General features: G+C 37.5%; 1 protein-coding gene across 8 annotated transcripts in view; it reads right to left on the bottom strand.

The window, feature by feature from the left end:
• SYNCRIP (synaptotagmin binding cytoplasmic RNA interacting protein) overlaps window positions 1-19711 on the bottom strand; it is a 28551-nt gene extending 8840 nt beyond the window's left edge. For 2 of the 8 annotated variants that reach the window (XM_011364873.2, XM_011364872.2), the window contains exons 1-9: window positions 19204-19410; window positions 16856-16974; window positions 16628-16735; window positions 14116-14229; window positions 13840-14016; window positions 5133-5268; window positions 3979-4184; window positions 1693-1842; window positions 1267-1388 (exon numbers count right to left, since the gene is read on the bottom strand). In XM_011364873.2, the coding sequence (XP_011363175.1) occupies window positions 1267-1388; window positions 1693-1842; window positions 3979-4184; window positions 5133-5268; window positions 13840-14016; window positions 14116-14229; window positions 16628-16708 (986 nt within the window). In that variant the 5' untranslated portion in view covers window positions 16709-16735; window positions 16856-16974; window positions 19204-19410. Of the gene's footprint in view, window positions 1-1266; window positions 1389-1692; window positions 1843-3978; window positions 4185-5132; window positions 5269-13839; window positions 14230-16627; window positions 16736-16855; window positions 16975-17694; window positions 17855-19203 lie in introns of all 8 variants that reach the window. The other 6 variants (XM_023533407.1, XM_023533408.1, XM_011364869.1 and 3 more) reach the window with 5 other exon arrangements.
• Between the last annotated feature and the right edge of the window lie 289 nt (window positions 19712-20000).

Genomic DNA, 20000 nt, shown 5'->3' with positions numbered 1-20000 from the left:
CTAATATCAACAGATGTACTCACATTCCCCACCTTTTAGTACCACCCTCCATCTACCAAGTCATAACTAGAACTGCTAAAATCACAGATTAGAAATCTAATACAATCTCCTACACTTATATTCTATCACTGCACTAATAAAATGTAATCAGTTAACTGTCTTCTGAAGAGATATCAAAGTTATTTTCACTGCGTAGAGTATATTCAGGAGTTTGAGAATACAGCATAAGTCCCCCTCACCCTTCAAACCCTAGCTCTTTGTTCTTTTATACTATCACCAAGCCTCAAGTAAAAGTATGTTTCTTTAATCCTAGAACAAGTATACATAGATCACCTAGATAACCATGGTACAAGACATTTTGCATAATTTAATCGGGCCTCCTTTTAAAACTAAACAAACTGAGGCTCAGACCTTGCCAACTTGTCTAACTGCACAGCCAACTGCAGAAATTAGAACTGGATTACTTCCTTGATTGTGAAACAGACATAAGCTGAAGTTCCCCATCTCTTCTTTTGTATCCCACCTAAGGCAAGGAAGAGAAAACTGGCCTAATAAAGTAGTGATTTTTGTTCCTACATCAAATAGTAGTTATCCATCTTACTCCTCCGAAATCCATTATCGACCTATATTTTAAAGCTGCCAACTTCTTCCTTACCCATTTCCTTCACTGTTTTAAAGAGCAAGTAATCCCTTTATAGATGTTCTACTAATACAACACATTACACACTTGTTTTCTCACCTCAATAACTATGTCGTTTTAACTACGTTGTTTGCTTATTTAACTATATTCTCTTATTCCATTTTTTAAAACTCATGCATAGTATGTGAAATCTTTGAGATGGCAACAGGCATTATGTATTGGTAAAGATGTCTCCGATACAAAGGAAACAGTTTATCATACTTGGAGGTTTAATATTTCCTACCTTTTAGAAGAATCTCCACCTTTAAGCAATTATATTATTAAAACTTGTATAGCTAATACTTAAAACATAGTCAAGAACACATTTTGCAAAAGATATAATAGTAAATATCCTAGATTTTTATTTATTATACAAAATTCCCATTATTTCAAATTATTATTTTCACATTATAGTCAATAGCAATATATCAATAAACATTTCTTTATATTCCTGGCACTTCTATGTGCCTCAGAGGTTTCAAGTCTCCTTTAAAAGGTAGAGTCATGTTATGGATTTGTTTAACAGGTTTGAGCAACACCTATTAATCGCCAGTTAATCTACCAACATTAAAATTTATACAACTTACATTTGATTCTTTGCTGCTTGCCTCTGAGCTTTTCTTTCTTTCCTTTTCTGATCTGGTGGCTTAGCAAAAACAATTTCAATATTTTCTCCCTCCAAGTCCTTGCCGTTCATTTCTTCCATAGCCTTAAAAAATTACGTTTTGATCAATATGAGGACTTCAAAAACAATTGATTCATTTAAAGTTAAAAAATCATTTATCGGTAATTTTGAAAAGATGAGACAAAATAGGATTCTTTTTTTTATTCGAAGATCCAGCTTTTCAACTAATATTTTTGACTTATACAATTTGGTAAGGCCAATAAAAGTTAGCTTGAGTAGATTACCTGATGCCTGAGATTCCTTCAATTTTTTTAAAACATTCTGATTCTAGGATGACTAAAAATGCTTAGTCTAATTTAGATGCCTATAATAATTCCCCGTTATTTACCTTGACAGCACCGTCTCGTTCATCAAAATGAATGAAAGCATAATCTTTTAGTTTCTTCACTCGTTCCAGTTTCCCAAACTGACTAAATGCCTTTTCTAAAATCTCTTCTGTTACGGTATTGGCAAGGTTGCGTACAAACAGCACTTTTACCTGAAATTTAAAAGAAAACATAAACTCCCTGCATATTTCCAAAGAGTTCAATTTCCAACATGCCATCACCCACCCTGCAACTTCGGAAACAACCCATTAGAAGAATATCAGAAAAATAAAAGACTAACTTTTCATCTGGATAAATACCAAAGAGCATGACTGTTGGATCTAATGGGCAAAAAACTTGGACAGACATCTCACCAAAGAAGATATATAGATGGCAAATAAGCATACGAAGAGATGCTCAACATCACGTGTCAGTAAGAAACTACAAATTAAAACAGTGAGATACCACTACACATCTATTAGAATGGCCAAAACCTGAAACACTAACACCATCAAATGCGAGGATATGGAGAAACAGGAACACTGGTGGTGAGAATGCAAGATAGTACAGCCAATATGGAGAAAAGTTTGGGAGCTACTTATGAATATACTTTTACCATATGGATCCATCCATCGCACTGTTATTATTTACCCAAATAAGTTAAAAACACATCCACACAAAAACCTGCATGTTCATAACAGCTTTGTTAATAACTGCCAAAACTTGGAAACAACCAAGTTTCATTCCTTCTGTAGGGGAATTAAATATTCAGAGCTAAAAAAAAAAAAAAAAAAAAAAAAAAAAAAAAAAAAAAAAAAGATCTATCAAGTATGAATAGACAATGGAGGAAACTTAAAAGTAAATGTAAATAAAAGATGATAAGCTTTAAAAGTTACATACTGCATGATACCAATTATATGACATTTGGTAAAAGACAAAACTATGGAGACAGTACAAAGATCAATAGTTGCTAGGGGTTAGAGGGGAGGGAAGGTTGAATAAGCAGAGGAGGGAGGATTCTTGGGGCAGTGAAACTATTCTGTATGATACTATAAAAATGGATACATGTCATTCATTTGTCAAACTCAAAGAATGTACAACATTAAGAGTGAATCCCAATGTAAACTATGGGCTTTGAGTTATAATAATGTGTCCATGTAAGTTCACTCATTGTATCAAATGTACCACTGTGGTATGGATACTGACAGCAAGGGAAGTCTGCATGTGTGTAGGCAGAGGATATATGGTAACTCTGTACTTTCTGCTAAAAAAGAAAAACAAAAAACACCATATGCTTTGTAGTTTTATTTAGTAATTATTTTGCAATGAAAATAAAGGTTACTTCCTAACAATGTGAATACCATGCCCTATGAGATAGCTGTTGAACATTTAACACAATACAGGTGGTCAAAACTAATTAGGACCTGCTTTTAAAATCTTAAAGGGGGAGAGAGTTCAAAATATTAAGGTCAATTCTTGCAATCTTGTATGCTCCTCAAAGGACAACTATAAAATGTGCCCTTTTTTGGCCAAGAAACTATCGCTTCCTCCTAACACATGAAAGAGCATCCAAATTTCTTAATATGAAGTACTAATAACCCAATGAGAGCTTAATAGGCCAGAGAAAAAAAGAATCCAAACTATCTTCATCCTCAAGACCACTCATCCTTTCATAATATTCACAGTTCTAGCATTTTACTCTTCTTTTGATTTAAGTGAACTAGTTGTAGTTGCTAGCCTATAACCATTAATAGGGATTCTTAAAGACAAAAAGGTAGAATAACTTAACTGCAAACCATTACTGAGTAAAATGTTGACTCAAGAGATGTTTGTTCTCATAGGATGTCTCAACTGACTGCTGAAGCAGGATACCTAATAATAGCTAAACCTTGTAACTGCAGCAGCTCTGCTGAGGCCAGTACAGTTCACTATTTTTAGGAACAGGACTTTTAACACAAAAACCATGTAAGCTAATGGCGCCATTCTTAAAATCTCAAATCGCTCTTAAAATCCACACAAAAATAAGTGAACCACCTCCACAGCATGTAGGCTAATTACTTCATCATGAGTATGACAGCTACGCAATTATGGCCAAGTGTCCATAAATAAATTTCTATACTCATTCTCCATGCACATGGTACTATTTCTGGTATATGGCCTGAATAAAGAATGTTTTCCTCACTTTCAAAAATGGTTAAAAAAAAAAAAAAAAGTACACAATTCATTTTATGCTTTTTCTCTATCTAAAGTCTTCCCCTTCCCCCTCTCCCACACCAACCCCTTAAAAAATTTAACTTGACTGCCATTACCTTTGCCATAACCTCGGGATCAGGATCTTCTATAGGATCAGCCCATTCAACAGTTCCAACATTTCCCCAGACCTTGACTTTACCACTCATTAACCTACGCCTTGCCTGAGCGGCTGTTTTGTGATCTTCATATTCAAGAAAGCAAAAGCCTCTGTTTTTTTTCTTGTCGTCTGGTTGGTGGTATAAAATGACGTCTGTAAGACCCTCTGAAAGTAAGCAACCATTCCAGAGAAATCAGATAAAATGACAAGCAAGAAGAAGATCAAAAGATTTATTTTTCTAATATTTGAATATCAAAATAAAAAATCATTTATCTTTAGAAGGAATTCTCCAGATAATTTACCTAATTCACACTTTTCAAATGTTCCCAGCAGATATCCCTATTAAAGAAAATATATTCTCTTAAAATATACCTAAGGAGTATTCTGCTTCCATTAATGATAAAATTTTTACACAACTGCTTTAGAAAAATGGCAGTATAAGTCAGACGTGGTTAGATATTTTTCTTATTATACAAGTAAACACCAAAATTTTTTAATGACACTTTTCTAGCCTCAGATATCAGTAGCTTTATTTCAAATAAAATAGAATATATTAGTTATTACATAAGAATTTCAAATGTCCCTGGAGACTAATAACAGGTGGATAATTTGCTAAACATTCTAGGCACATGAAAATATTTTCTAATAAAAGCAGCCTGTCATTTAGAAACATAAAAAAAGGCTTTACAGTTCAAAGAAATCATACCACATTGACTGTATAATCTCTGCTTATATCAAGAGTACTTATTCCTATAATGTGGAAAATCAAATCACTTCACATCAAACAATCCTAACAATCTCAACTACCACCTAGAAATGTATACAAACCCACAAAGAAATACAATCTTCCAAACAAGAGATGTACAATGATTCTGCATTCTGAGTTCAAATCCAATTGCATTCCTTACTAACTACATAACATTCATCAAGTTATTTCCCAAAAACACTTCGTCTGTTTCCTTATCTGAAAAATAGTTACCTATGTCATATGGCTGTAGCAAGAATGAGTCAATAAACTGTAGTGTTTAAAACAGTGCTTGTCACATAGAAGTATGCAATTACATTCAGTAAAAAAAGTCATACCGTACCTCCTTCCAAATAAATCCAACTTACCTGTTACTTTGCTAAATTCTTCGAGAATCTGTTCCTTGGTTTTACTCTTAGGAATAGAGCCCACAAAAAGCCTATTGTTGGCAACTGAGATGCAGACACCAATGTGTTTTCCAGAACGAATTTCATGATTATTATACTGAAAGGGGAAAAAGTACACGATGTTTTTATACTTATAAATCCTATTGTAAATGCTTATTTTAGAAAGCTATGCATATCCTATACACTAATGCGAGCTTTTAACAAATTAGAATTTCAACATCGTGTTTCTCAAGAATTTATCATTTAAAAAATATAGTTACCATTAAGGCGCTGTATGAGAAAATTATAATCTAAGACAGATACAAAGACTGTACTGACAAAACATACTGAACAAGTTTATGGATTAAATTAATGCAAAAAAACAAACAAACAAAAAAAAACACCAAACCTCAAGATCTTGAAATTTAGGAAACTTATTATCACTAGGAATCAGGTCTGTAGGAGCTTACATTCAAAATGGCTGATTCCACAATACTTTAATTTCTATTTAAATCTAATCTGTCAATCAGTTATCCTCACGCAAATACCAACAAGCTTTCTGCCTTTCTGTTAACCAGAATCTATTTTCCCATCTCCCCTTAACCTCTTAAAGTTGCAATGACGGATTTTCAGCTTCAAATAAACTTAAGTCTAAAAGGAAGAACCCTGTTAGTCTGAATCCAACCTTACTTTTCCCCTCATTTTATTTTCATTAAGCCTGCAACAAAGTTGGAGAAAAACAAGTGCATTATAGTAAAAGTACAGAAGTAACTATAAAACTACAGTAAAAAGTAAACTTAATATTCAAGTAACCATATCCCATAAAAGGGAAAACACAATCTGTCAAATTGGCAAATACTGATTGGTAGCAATCAGCATTATTTACAAACCAAAGTTCCAAAGATTCAAGTTATCTAAAAAAGTGGATTATATACATATTACAGTTAAAATCACCTCAAAATTTCAAAGTTGTAATAATGGTGGCGGCAGCAGCAATAATTAATTAATCTCCCTCACACTTGGCCTCAAAATATACCTTTAATGTACATACAAGTGAACCTATATAACTCAAGAATCAACATGAGTTTCCATACAACTTACAGAACAGCCTTATGGCAAAAGTTAGCAAAAGGAAAACCATCTCTTTCCCTATTATTCCCATTCTTGCTAACAGGTGTAAGAGAAGAAAACAAATTCAGAAAATTGATCCCTCCCCATCCCTCTCTCCATCTCTAGACATTCAAATTAAACATAAAGCTCAAACATCCTTTATCTAGTTCAGAACAGCTGTACTTTCTACTCCCCTGACTCAGTTTATTCTATCCACGTCTTTTGGTCATCATGATCCCAGGACTCTCTATTCTCTACACTTATGCCAGAGACTTTTTTTTTCAATAATCACAATTTTTACCCATTGAAAAAAATCTCTTAAAGGTAAAGTTCAAATGCTTGGACATCATACAAGTCCACTCTAAAATCCCTAGCACTTCCTCTTTCTCGCCATAATACTATAATCTTAAGCTATTTACATCATTTCTCAAACAGTTTCAGACTGCTAAGCCTCCGAATAAAATGCTTTCCCTGACACTTCCACCATCCAAACTCCTCAGCATACTTGTAGTATCCAAACTTCCACCATCCAAACTCCTCAGCATACTTGTAGAGCTCAACCATCAAAATACTCTACAATCCCTAAATCCTATAAAGGTAAACAAAACCACCATTCTATATGTTAACATAGACCAATAGTGCTCAACAGAAGTGGTTTTACCACCCCAGGGGACATATGACAATGTCTATATACATTTTTGGTTGTCAACTAAGGGTGGGAGGGCTTGCTACTGGTATTTATTGGGTAGGTTGAGGCCAGAGATGTTACTGAACACCCTGTAATTCACAGAATAGGCTAGCATGACAAAGAATTATCTGGGGCTGAGAAACTGTGTCACAGTTTTCTCATAACATTTATTTAGATCAAAAACTTCTTAAAAGCAGAACTATACAGGTTACCTGCAAATAACAGAGCTATGGATGAATCCATCATTGCATGAGATTACAGACAAGTAAATTACAATACCCTAAATTCACAAATAAGTTAACCTAACAATAAACAATAAATTGTTTTAAGACATGTATATTCCCTAGATTTTTTATAATCTAGCAGCAAATAGATTAGCAACAAATCAATGGCTTTCAATCTAGTCTGTAACTCCAGGAGCTAACAAAAACAAAATATCAAAAAAAAGAATGGAAGGAAATACATAGTGTTCAAAGGAAAAAATACAAGTTATTTTGAAGATAACAGGATCTGGTAAAATTTTTCCTCTTTTTCTATTTTCATTTCCAAATGTTCTAAGAGCAGGAGCTATTTACTATAATACCTAAGTTAAAAAAACAAACTTGTAAAAGTATTAAAATTCTTGGTAATATCACTTCCATCAACATTAATATAACAAAATAGTAATAATGACTGTTTCCATTATTATTTCCAGAAGAAAAAGTTCTTTGCTTCTAATCTATAACTAGCCCTGCTATGATTACTCAAGGAAGGGTAAAGATGTATTTAGGATGGCTATAATCTCTGAACAATATTAATGACATGACGATTTAGCAAGATTTATAAAGTAAACTACAACTCATCCCTTTTAACTAAAAAAAGAAAAAAAAAACCAAAAAAAAACACGAGATAATTTTAGCCAACTCATGAGTAAATTGGCTCTCCAATGAAAATAAGTCATTAAAGGAGCAAAGGCGACCCTCTGAACATACTATTCAAATAAAGCAAAAGTACCTATAAACAAACATTTTGAAGCAATGCCCAATCTCCCATCTACAGATTAGGCACGCACTTTCACATGTATATCTGACTTAACTTTTCTCACTCTTTAAAGACTTTATCTATCACTTTCAATTCGAAACTAAACTTCATATCCCAGCAGGTCGGTGACAGATGGCAGAAGGGCATAACAAAAACTGTTCTGAACCCTAAGAGATTTTAATTTGCTAATAAACCCTAACTCTCAAGAATTAAGAATTAGTACATCAGGACACTATGATGGTTTCAAAAATTTTTTTAAATGAGGTCTTTCCAAACTCTAGGAAGGTGGGCACTGACGTGAAGTTTTAGAAATCTAGCTTTCAGATCCAGTACCAAAGTGAGGTGACCGAATAAAAGAAAGATGAACTGTGAACATTAATCAATGCTGTTTCAGTATTTCAAATACCAAAACAGGAATTGTATAGTTTGGAACATTTCTGTCAGGTAGGCTCAAAACATCAAGTCACTTTTTCCTTCCCTCATTGCTGGTCACCAAATCCCCCCAAAATTTAGCAATCTCAGATTTGGTGTCTGATCCAGATGTGGTTGCTTGGTCTGAACTCTTCTTATAGCAGCAAAGCCATTACCTGCCAAGCCCGTCCGCTTTATTTTTAAACATTTCTTAATTACAAAGTGTTCTTTATATTGAGCCAAATTTGCCTCCCTAAAAATTCTAGTGTCTCTTTCCTCCCCCCAAATGACAGCACTTCATATATCTGTACACAATGCTCATCATGACTCAACTGTTCTCTATGCTTGGCTAATCATTCCTTCCCTGATATTGGCAAACTAAAGTACCTCCAAGAGTGTCACCAAATAGTGACATCCAGTAACATAATACTGTACATGCAGAATGAAGCTGAGGTGTCTAGAATAAGCTGGAGACTCTTACTAACCTTTCACTTCTAGATACCATGCCTCTATAACATGTAGTCCATGATTACCTTAACTTATTTGGCAACCATACCACTCTGCTGACACACACTACAGCTTGTAATATTAGTTGTGTATGAGGCTTGTCTTTGTCTCTACTCATCTTGCTGCTGTAAACTATCTGTCCCAAGCTATAAAAATCTTTTCAAATCCTGATTATGTCACCCAGGACATTTATCACTATTTGCAGATTCAAGTCACCAAATGTTTCAAGGGTAGTCCAACTCTGCCCTCATTGAAATCACTGGTAAAAACTGGAATAGAACCTACAACAACATACTGCTACTACTACTATTTCTCTCTTAAAAATCTTTGACCTCTCCTCTTTCTATTGCTGCCTCTCCTGTGGCCTTTGTTTTCTTCATCCAAACATTCTTCATTATTCCACGATTTACATCATGTTACCTATACCAATGATCAACATTTTAATGGCACTATGCAACTCAACCCAGCAGTAATGACTAATGCTTTCTGGTACTGACTTTATACAAGTTTTATCTCCTACTTCTTTCCATAAAACACTGCTTCAGCTAGAATCATTTTATTTTCTTCACTGTCCTGCTCAAATCTTTTTATCACAAACCTCTAACAATCCCAACACAAAGCAATCTACCCCTTCATCCCTCCATTACCCTTTGAACAATCTGCTTCCACTTTAATTGTAAACTCCTGTCCTATAAATTCTAAATAGTTGAATCAAACTACCTTGCAAATATGCCCATAGTAAAAATTCTCATGCTAAACACACTAAATATCTGCTAAATTGCTACTAAAATATTTTGTGGGCCAAGCCTGTCCACAGCTTGTTCATAATGTCTACACACGTTACACTGATATATATATATATATATATAACCACTTTGGTGAATAAAACCATCAGCAACTATAAAACCATAATTTTTAATGTGAGTAGACATCAACTACTCAAATGTTTCTAACATAGGCACTATTTTCAGCAGGATATTTCCATTACGTAGGACTAATAGGCACTGCAACACCAGTAGCCCTAGGCTCCAATTCCAGCGGCATACCACACAAATATATATGCATAGTATAGTATCTGTCCTTCCCCCTAGCCTTTGTGACACCAAATACTACATATACTTCCAAATATCCCCCAGGGAGTAAAAGGTAAAGCTTCAACTCCCCCACCTGCCCCGCCCCAATCAATCTACAATAATCCCTGTGACTGAAGGTAGCACAGAATAATTGCAAAAGGAAGCTAAAAAACCTTTAAACAGCAAATGGCCCATAGCTAATATGGGAATATTATAAATTATGTTGTAAATAATGGATTAGATGGCACTGGTCATCCAGTCAGGTTATTTATCCAGCACTTATTATACAGTGGGGCTGTTCTTCTAAATGTAGGGGAATACAGGTTTAAAAAAAAAAAAAAATTCTGATGGAGAGATAAGCAAATAATTTATAAAGTCAAGAAATAATTCTAAGTACACCCAAGCATTCTATTTGATCGTGTTCGAGATTACTGTCATGGGGCAGATGGGTGCTGCTCAGAGTCAGGAAAAGTCGCCTAAAAAGACTGATAAGGCGGCAGCATCTGTGATAACTGGTTGAAGTGTTAGAAAGCAGAAGGTAGCCATAAGATGGAAATGGTCAGAGCTTAGGTGGAGAACAAAATAGGCAAAGTAGAAAGGTAATAAAAAAAGAGTAGGAGAAAGAGATAAGAAGAAACTTATCAGATAGGGCCTCCTTTGGAAGCCATTATTAGTTTTCGGCATGGAAATGTTGTGATCTACGCTGCCAAATGGTAAGACCGTTAAAGGAGCCATGGAGAGCAGTGAGACTAGCTAGTTAGGTGGATTCTTTGAATGGTACCTTAGACCAGAGTGGTAACAGTGAAGATGGTAAAAAGGTTTTAGATGCCAAAAATATCTTGGCAGTCGAGAGAGGACTTCCTGAGCTCCTTCCAACACTACCTAAACTACTACATAAAGAATCAGTCTACCAGGTGACAAACCATACTGCTGGGTTTATTTGCTATGTCTACTTAACAAAAGGCACTCCTAAACAAACTTGGTATCAAACTAAAGCAGTAAGACCTCAGGCAAGCCACCAGCCTCTTCTGCAGAATGAAAGTAATATCACTTATCTTGAAGAAAGAGTTAAAGTGGTAATTTAAAAGTAATAATGTAGCATCTACCACAGCTTCTGTGCCATAGCAAGCACTCAAGTAGTAGCTACTTATTCACCTTTTCACAAATTTAGATCTTGATTCTCTAGCTAGATTATCATCATTTAGAGATGAAATTTTTTATTCCTCCAAATACAAGGCAGATATTGGCTGAAAATAGGGTCATTTAAGAAGCCTGCAGTTGCTTTCTAACTTCACACCTCTTCTTCAGCTGTTAATATCAATTATCTCATTTTTATAATTCAGATGCCAATTTAAAATCTATAATAGCTTTTAATCTAGGAGAAAAATTGTTGAATCACATCAAAAAGGCCAAATACATAAACTATTATGATTTAAAGTATTCCTAAAGACACTCAAAAGTATAGGAAAGCAAAAAAGAGAGGGTGCTTCAATCTCGTCTGATCCATAAATAATGCAAAAGAGGCCTTTTCTCAACATCTGATTATCTACAACTAGAATGACGGGTCAATTATCTTACATAAAAAAATCACCTTGAATAGAGCTGTAATTTGAGTAGACACTCATCTATGACACAATTAGGAATAGTTTTCAAAGTATGATCCCTTAAGGAATATACTTGAGAGAGGTACTTATTTCCTCAAATAAATAGAAAGCACTAAAACATCCAACTTGAGTTTTCTATTTCTCCATAATGTTTCATTTCCTCAAAAGTCTAGTCCATTCTTTTACTGTTGAATTAAGGCAAATCTCTCAATTCTATTATTATCAAATTCTAGTCACAATAAAGCATCCTTTTTAAAAAAGCAACGGCTAACACATCCAATTCATCACATTGGATGTATACCACTCCCACTAAGATTATCTATTAAAAAGCACCAAATGCAAAGCCTCCTATTCATCAGGCATTAAAATATAAGCACGCCCCCAGATAAGGACTCAAAATCACAAACCCAGAAAAAAAATGTTAAAAAGTTTAGGACAAAAGTTAGTTCCTAGACCAATCAAAACGGCTCTTCGGTTACCTATGGAAAACTTCTGCACTGCAGTTCAAAAACTTGACTATATTACTAAGTCTATACACTAAGCCTACAGCAATGCAATTTTAGACTACATTATTTTGTTAAACCAAGGCAACTGTCCAAACTGAAACATATTTCATGTGTATTTACTGGCACTCAAAATCATCACGGAGTTTCTCTTCATCCTATTATAAGCAAAAGTACTAGAAAGTGGTCCACCATTAGTCTGAAGATTACATATCGTCTCCCTCCAATGATTTTTTGTTTGTTTGTTTTTTTTTTTACAGCAGCAAAATAACAGCTTTATTGGAAGGGAGGATAAAGCAACAGTACACTTCCAGACATAGAAACAGGCCTGAGCAAGAGAAGTGTGGCTCAAGGGCCCAATGACCTTATCTTTACTATAAGGTTTCTAGAAATTATGTAGAAACAAGCTCTAATGAAGACCCCATAATTAGTGTATTTTGGTAGGAAGAATTAAGCAGGCTACAAATGTTAATGATTCCTTTTAAAAATGTCAATAAATCATTACTCATAATACTAAGTAACTATGCTTAAAAAAATTAAAACTTTATATAGTAGATGAAATGGGCTAAATTCCATACTAGCTTTTTGTAGTAAGATACTACCCTCACTGCCTTCTTATTCTACACTTCTACATTGAAACTGCTACTTTATTACTACGTGGCGTAAATGTTCTTTCATAAATTAAATTGAATGATTTATAAAGTATCTTTCCAGAACTCTTACTAAGACTTTAATTATACCTGAACTGCTTAAACTAAAATGTGGACAGCTCCAAGGTTACCAGTGAATGGCTCCCGAGAGCTAAACCCCCTCTGAAATAGGAAGCATTCTTTAAAAGGAAAAAATCAGCAATGATTTAAAAATACCTACACTACTGAATTCTTTTTTTTTTTTTTTTAAAGAAACCTATACTCTTCCAAGTAGCGTACTTTTCTAACGTTAAACCTTTATCATATTCAATTATACACACCAATGGACAGATTCAAGCAATATAGAAAGCAAAGCAGAATATACTTTTCTTCTCCTTAAAGTATGCCTTAAAATGCAATATTTCTAATAGAGAAGAAAAAATAAAATTCAGGAGGAGAAATCTGAGGCCTTTAAGTTTGTTTAGAATTACTCGTATAAGGCAGGCAGATAAAGCAAATTTAACAAACATCTGCCATAGTGAACCATTTACATGTCTTGGTTTGAAATTAAACCTCAGCATCTTTACGAAATATAGAAACCTGACTCACAGAATGTAATAAAACTAATTTGAGGAAGGGTTATAAAAGCCATGATTTGAAACTTTAAAACTTTTTAAAGTTGGGAAAATAACTAGGTCCCCACATAACATTTGGTATTTTCAAATAAAATTTTGCCACTTACCACAAAACCATTTAATTCATTAACTAGAAATTTATCATCACAATGTCTCTGTGAAATATTTTTGAAAAAGGGATAACCTACATATGGCCAGAAACTATGGGAGCCCTGTCAACTACAATTACTTTCCTAAATCTTTTAACATTTCTATAAATTAAAAAAAATAACTAAGCCAGATGTTTCAAAGAACCAATAACTAGGAATTCTGCCATACTACCTTATGAATCCTGAATCCGATCAACTGTACATGCAAAAATACTGCTAAAATGTATACACAGAGAATGTGAAAAGCAATGCCTAATCAGCACTTCGTAAACCTTTGGTTAACCCTTAGGCACAATAAGAAAAAATCTGGCTTTAATTAAAGATAGTGAATATGAAGACTGAAGGAAAAAAAACACTTACCAGTTTAACAGCCTCCTGAGCTGCTTCTTTTGTACAAAAAGTGACAAACGCGTAACCTCTATTGAGACCTGTGAGTGGATCCATCATTAGACGAAGATCCCATATAGGTCCAGCTTTCTCAAATAATGGAACAAGTTCATCCTCAAATAGATCTCTTGGGATCTTTCCCACAAATATCTGTAAATTAAATATGAAGTAAAAACCATGGAGAGTTTCTTTAGGAAACCAGACATTTGTGCATTTACTACAAAAGGTACAAGTTTTTAGTTTCTTTACCTCAGTGCCAACAGAAGGCTGCTGACCTGAATAAACGGAATCTGGAGGTGGTCCTCCATACTTCCTCTGTCCAGTAGTCACATCAAGTGTGTAGCCTGTTCTTTCCAAGAGTGCCTTGAAGAATTCAAATGTCATTAATACATTTAATTCACAAGACCACACTCATGCATTTAGCAACTGAAAATCAAAATTAATCTTGTTTAAATCTTCCCAATTATCTTGGTAACATTCCCTAAAAACAGGTTTCTGGTGTCTTAGAATTTCCTCTCTAATGTACACTTGTAATAGCTCTAATTCATGGTGAAAAAATCTCAGGATCCTGTTCAAATTATTTGCTGGTCTCTGATTATTGAGTAGTGGCTTAGTGAACAAAAAAACTAACATTGATCCATCAACAACTTCCAAGGCACCATGTACCTATTTTGCTAATACCTCCTAAAAAAGATGACTGCACATTAATTTGGTTGAGTTTAATTCTCTCCTGAAGGAGGGAGCAGCAGGATAAGTTAGCTCTCCCAAGTCTGGATTTCTTACCCAATAAATTCCCTATACCCCACACTCCTAGGTACAACAATGCCATTCTGGGCATATGGCCAACCTTCACAGAAATTACACTCAAGTCCAGAAACTTAGGAGCTACAGGAAAAATAACCTCTTATTCATCTGATATTCAAGTACCATGCTTCACAGGACAGCATGGATCATTCAGAAAAAATGAGAGCCAAAATGACTTTTAAAACTTCATGAAATTGCAACAATGTGACATAGTATCTACATTTTATCTCCCTGAAAGTGAACTGTTAAAACTTACACAACTCATATTTACTCAGAGCATTAGGAGTTTCTCTTCATCCCTTATTATAGGCAAAAGTACTAGAAAGTAGTCCACCATTGGCCTAAGGAAAAAACCAAGAATTATTCCTCTTCTCCATCATCTCAAACCACAAAGCACAAAACTCATTTTCTAAGTAATAAAGCCAATCTAATAATTAGCTGATAAATTCTGGAAGAAAAAGAAATACCAGGCATATGACAAAACATCAAAATGCTGGTAAATGATCTGGGGTCACCTCAGTCTCTGCAAATGAAAATGACGAGACAGAGTTGAAACTTTCTACTCAAAGAACATTAAGTATTTATGAGAAAATACTGTAAATGACAAAAACAAAAAGGCCTACAAAGCACTAAAGATATTAAGCAGTCTTTTTCTATTATACCCAAATGTTTGCTTAAAGGTGCAACATTTGGGTTAGTAACAAAAATAAACTCATTTATTACTGTCACATAAACGAAATCATTAAATGGCTCATTTTCCCTTTTCCACATATGTAATTCCTATGCTTCTTTGCCCTTAATCTTTATATGACCTAAATAAAACCTTTTATGTCAAGCCCTAAAAACAAAAAAGTAAAACTTATTCTGTCGAACCATCTATAATAATGTCTCTGCCTTCTTGCCACAATTTAAGTCACTCCCTTTCATAGAACTAAAAAAAAAAACACCCCACACACAAATTAAACCAAGTTTTTAATAAAAGTTTAATAATTCTAACTCCCAAATGTACATTTAATTACAACTGATAAAATTTCTGTGGAAAAATTAGGTTTATAGATGAAACACAATTCACTCACAGCTAGTCCTGGAAAAGCCTCAAATTTATGGATGACATTAACAGCTAACTCCATATTCCAAGCTTTGCTCTTATCATACCATTAAAACACCACCCAACACCTAAACTGTCAATAACTGATTTATCTTAAACCATAACCTTTGGTTCAAGAGCATTCGCACACTGTATTAAGAGCACCAGGTTAAAACTAGTATGATCACCCCCATTTTCTATGAAATAAAAACAACAAAACTAAGTAACAACAAAAGACAAAACCTAGATGAATCTGAGGCAATTAACTATTCTATACGATTTTAAAAAATAAAAAAATTAAATTCTACTCCCAGCCCTCAGTTTCCTTTTACATTTCCACACTGCTTTTTAGAAATGAACAATTTAGCCTTAATAATCCATAGTAATGGAGAGGGAAGAAGGCACTGTTAAAATTCTAAATCCATTTCATTTGATGGTTTGACAATCCTAAGAAAAGCAGTTAACTGCTAAATGTACACTTTCCACTAGTATGGAGTGAACAGATCCCCTCCCATTTTTGGTTCCAGTCAGTAAAAGCTGGATCTGCAGCTTTTCAAAAAGCACCTAAAAACATAGTAGATGTTATTTCCTTAAATTTTTTGTTTAAAATGCCAACACCGCAGATTTAACTTCAGTAAGTGGATAACAAAAAAACTTAAAAACATCAAATTGTTTTAGAAACAAATAGTTACAGAAAAGAAACGTCAAAAAATAGTAATTAGAAAAGATTAGCAAACTATCTCATGGTCTTTAACTCTCAACATCTAAAAAAGAACACCCATCTCACAACCAAGGAATATTTACCAGAGATAGAAAATAGTTGAAAGAACTTTAAAATTGAAGGGAGGAAAAAGTTTTTTTAAGACATACCTTAATTTTTGCCTCATCTGGTCCTTTGCTAGAATCTGCTACTTTGGTCCCCTGTTTTTCTCTCTGCCTATAAGTCTTCATGACTCCACATAAAAAGGCACTTTTGTTCTGCAAAGAAAATTTCCAAACATATTTAATAACTATCTCATCTGTATCAATTATGTCAAACTTAAACTATATCAAAACTACTCAAGTTTTTTATTCTTTTTACACTGACATTAATGTTACCTGAACATGAGAGAGATCACTGTCTTTAAACTGCTGAAGAACTGCCAATGCGCCGTCTTCATTGAATTCTTTTAAAGCTTCGATAGCTCGTTCATCTAAATCACTATGTGCAACCAGCCCTGGAGAAGAGAAAAATTAATTAATTGTCAACTTTTAACATTTTTGGACCTTTTAATTTTTTTAAAGAAAACACCACTGTTTACCAGTACAGATGCAAGCATGCCAACTAAGTATTCTTCCATTCCTCTTACTATCTATATAATGAAAAACACACATACTTTGGCCATTCTATACTGCACTGTAAACTAAATAAGGCCTCTCAACCACACTTACAATGAGTCAATTTCTCATCTTGTTCTGTGTTTAAGCCAGAAAGTTCTGAATACTAAGTATTTCTACACTAAATATATAAGCTTACAAATTCTAAAATCAACCAACAAAATACCGAGCATGACTAACAAACCTCTACTCCATTTCGAATAACCACTAGAAAAAAGAGCCACACCAAGACAAACTACAAGTCTATAGTTATCAAATCATTTAACAGAAATCCTACTACAAAAATACCCCCAAAAAGTCACATGGCCTGCTCCCAACACTGAGCAGCTGTTGCTACCATCATATACTTATCCATCTGGCCAGCCAGATTTTACCTAACCCTTCTGCCCTCCCTCTACATACAGTACACCTTACCTCTAGTTGACAACTATCACAACAAGGCAAAACAAAACTCCAGTTCCCACACTTATTGGAAACCACAAAAAGTTGCTATTTTAGCTCAAAGCTAGAAATCCAATAGAAAAATTTCATAATATAATTTTGCAAGTGTTAGTTCTTACCTGCAACGTAAATTTCATCTAGTTTTTCAGCAACTTTCTGTGGTAAACCAGCATCAAGCAATGTCTGAAAATTTTCTGAATGGATAACTGCAGAAGTAGTATCCATGGGCTCTTCAGTACCATTTCCATTAACATGTTCTGTAGCCATGTTTCCAGAGATCTGTTCAAACGCAATAAGCAAAATTAAACTAGGATCTTCAAATAGGGTAGAGGACAATATAAGAGCCCCAATCTTAACTTTCTCTACCAATTTCTTCACTAGCCAGCCTGTGCCTCCCTTTAGAGAAGCCTTAAAGTCACTATCGCCTGACAAGCCTGATTTGGAGCGCGGGACACTTATGTTTCCTCAGCACCACCCCTGACTCACCTGCTAACACTTCCTAGGAAAAACCACATTACAAATGGAGCCCAATCAGCATGGGAACAGCCAGCGTGCCACACGCTGCTGTGCCCAGAGAATGAGGTGTGTGGATAAAGCAAAGCTGGGCTTTTCCCTCTCAAAGGTAAACCCCCAAAGTGCGCGCTTTTCCCGCCTGCCCCTTATAGATCAGTAACAACAGTCAGCGAAGAACAAAGCGCTCACACAAGCTACCTTCCCACCACCCAATTTCTCCACCCTTCACCCCCGCATCCCAAAGCCCGCCCCCGACTCCGCACCCAGAGCGGCAGCCTCACCGCCGCGGCCACCAGGAGCCCATTAGAAACACGTGCTCTGCGCCTTCAAATATCCTACAACTTCCTCCAACGGAAACCCACCGAGTCCCCGGCCAAGACGACCATCACCGGCTCCCGACATCAATCCGAAGCCGCGGTCGGAGTTCCCGGAAAGCATCAGCAGCACAATCTCACCCCTCAACACCGGAGCCGCGTCGGCACCAGGCCACAGGCTCTCCCCGCCCCCCCAGCGCCGCCGTCTCCGCTGTGACACATGGCTCTCTCCGCCCCGGGCGCCGGCGACCCCCGGCAGCCCGCCTGCCCCACCGAGACCAGAGACGCGGGACGCAATTCAAGCCCCCACCTCTCTCCCGTCCGTACAGTGGCTGCAACGCCCGGGCCAGCTGTCCCACCCCCGGGCCAGGGCCGACAACCCGGCGGCGTGAGGGCGTTCCGCGAACTGCCCAACGCCGGCCGGACTGCAAGCACCACCCAAGCCCACCGCGCGGCTGCTGGACTGAACCGGCTCCTCTCCGCCCACTCCCACGCCGCGGCGACGGCCACGACAGCACCAACTCCGCCGCCGCTCGCGGTCCTCGCGGGCCACGGGGACGCGGGGGTGCCTCCTCCCTGGGGCGCAGCAGACAAAGCCAGAACGGCGGCAGCACATGGAGAGGAGGAGGAAGTGGCGGTGCGGGCCGCGGCCTACTCCCAAGCAGCCCCAGTCAACGTGCTCCTCTCCCCCTTGGAATCCATTTTCCAGAAAAGCCGGTTTCTCCCGCACCGCCCTCCCCCAGCTCACTCCACAATTGTCACTGAACTCCCCTCCCAGACCCGAGTCCTGGCGGTCGTTACCTCCCCGTTGGGCTGCGGCGGAGGAATCCTGTCCGAGGAGATCGGGTTGCGGAAAACGCGTGCTCGCTGCTCCCTGTGTCCGGCGCGAGTGGAGCTGTTGTAAAATGGCGGCCGAAGCTCACGCCGCTGGCAGCAAACCCGATCCAGTTCCACTCGCCTCCGAGCGCGCTCCCGGTGCGCGCGCGCGCGCCCGCGTGACCCCCCCCCTTTCCCTCCCCTCCCTTCGCGCGTCCGCTCCTCACTCACTCCCTCAGCCCGTGCCCTCCTCCAGCTCCTCCTTTCCCCCTACAACCACACCACCAGCCTCTGTCTGCCTTGTCTCGGCCTGTCGTTTTCCCTCCCTGCTCCTTTCCCCCACTGCTCCCACTCCCGTCTGCGGCCGCTCAAGCTCGAGTGGCCGCCTTTCTCCTCCTCGCTCGCACGCTCGTTGGCTCACTCCCTCCCTCTCTCGCTCTCTCAGCCCCGTCCCCCAGTCTCTGCCGAGTCTGCTCCTCTCTTTCTCTCTCCCGCGCTGACGTGACGACGTAGCCTACGTCTCGGGACGCGCGCCTGCGGTCTCCACCCTCTCGCCCGCCGCCTCCCTTGCTTCTCACCCCCGCGGGGGCGCGAGACCCCGCCCTTCCGCCCCGGCGGCGGCGGCGGCGGCGGCGGAGGGGCCGGGAGTGAATGAAAGGCCCGCCCCTTCCCCTCCCGACACTCCCCCTCCCGCTCTCCTCCAGGCGGGGCGGGCCGGGCCGGCTCATCGTGTCCCACTCGTTCTCCTTTGTCAGGAGACAGGCATCTCCCCACTCCGCCCC

This window comes from Pteropus vampyrus, unplaced genomic scaffold (genome assembly GCF_000151845.1).
Source record: "Pteropus vampyrus isolate Shadow unplaced genomic scaffold, Pvam_2.0 Scaffold102, whole genome shotgun sequence".
In the NCBI taxonomy this organism is placed as follows: domain Eukaryota; kingdom Metazoa; phylum Chordata; class Mammalia; order Chiroptera; family Pteropodidae; genus Pteropus; species Pteropus vampyrus.
The sequence above is the reverse complement of the archived record's forward strand: the minus strand, read 5'-3'. Positions and strand labels throughout refer to the sequence as shown.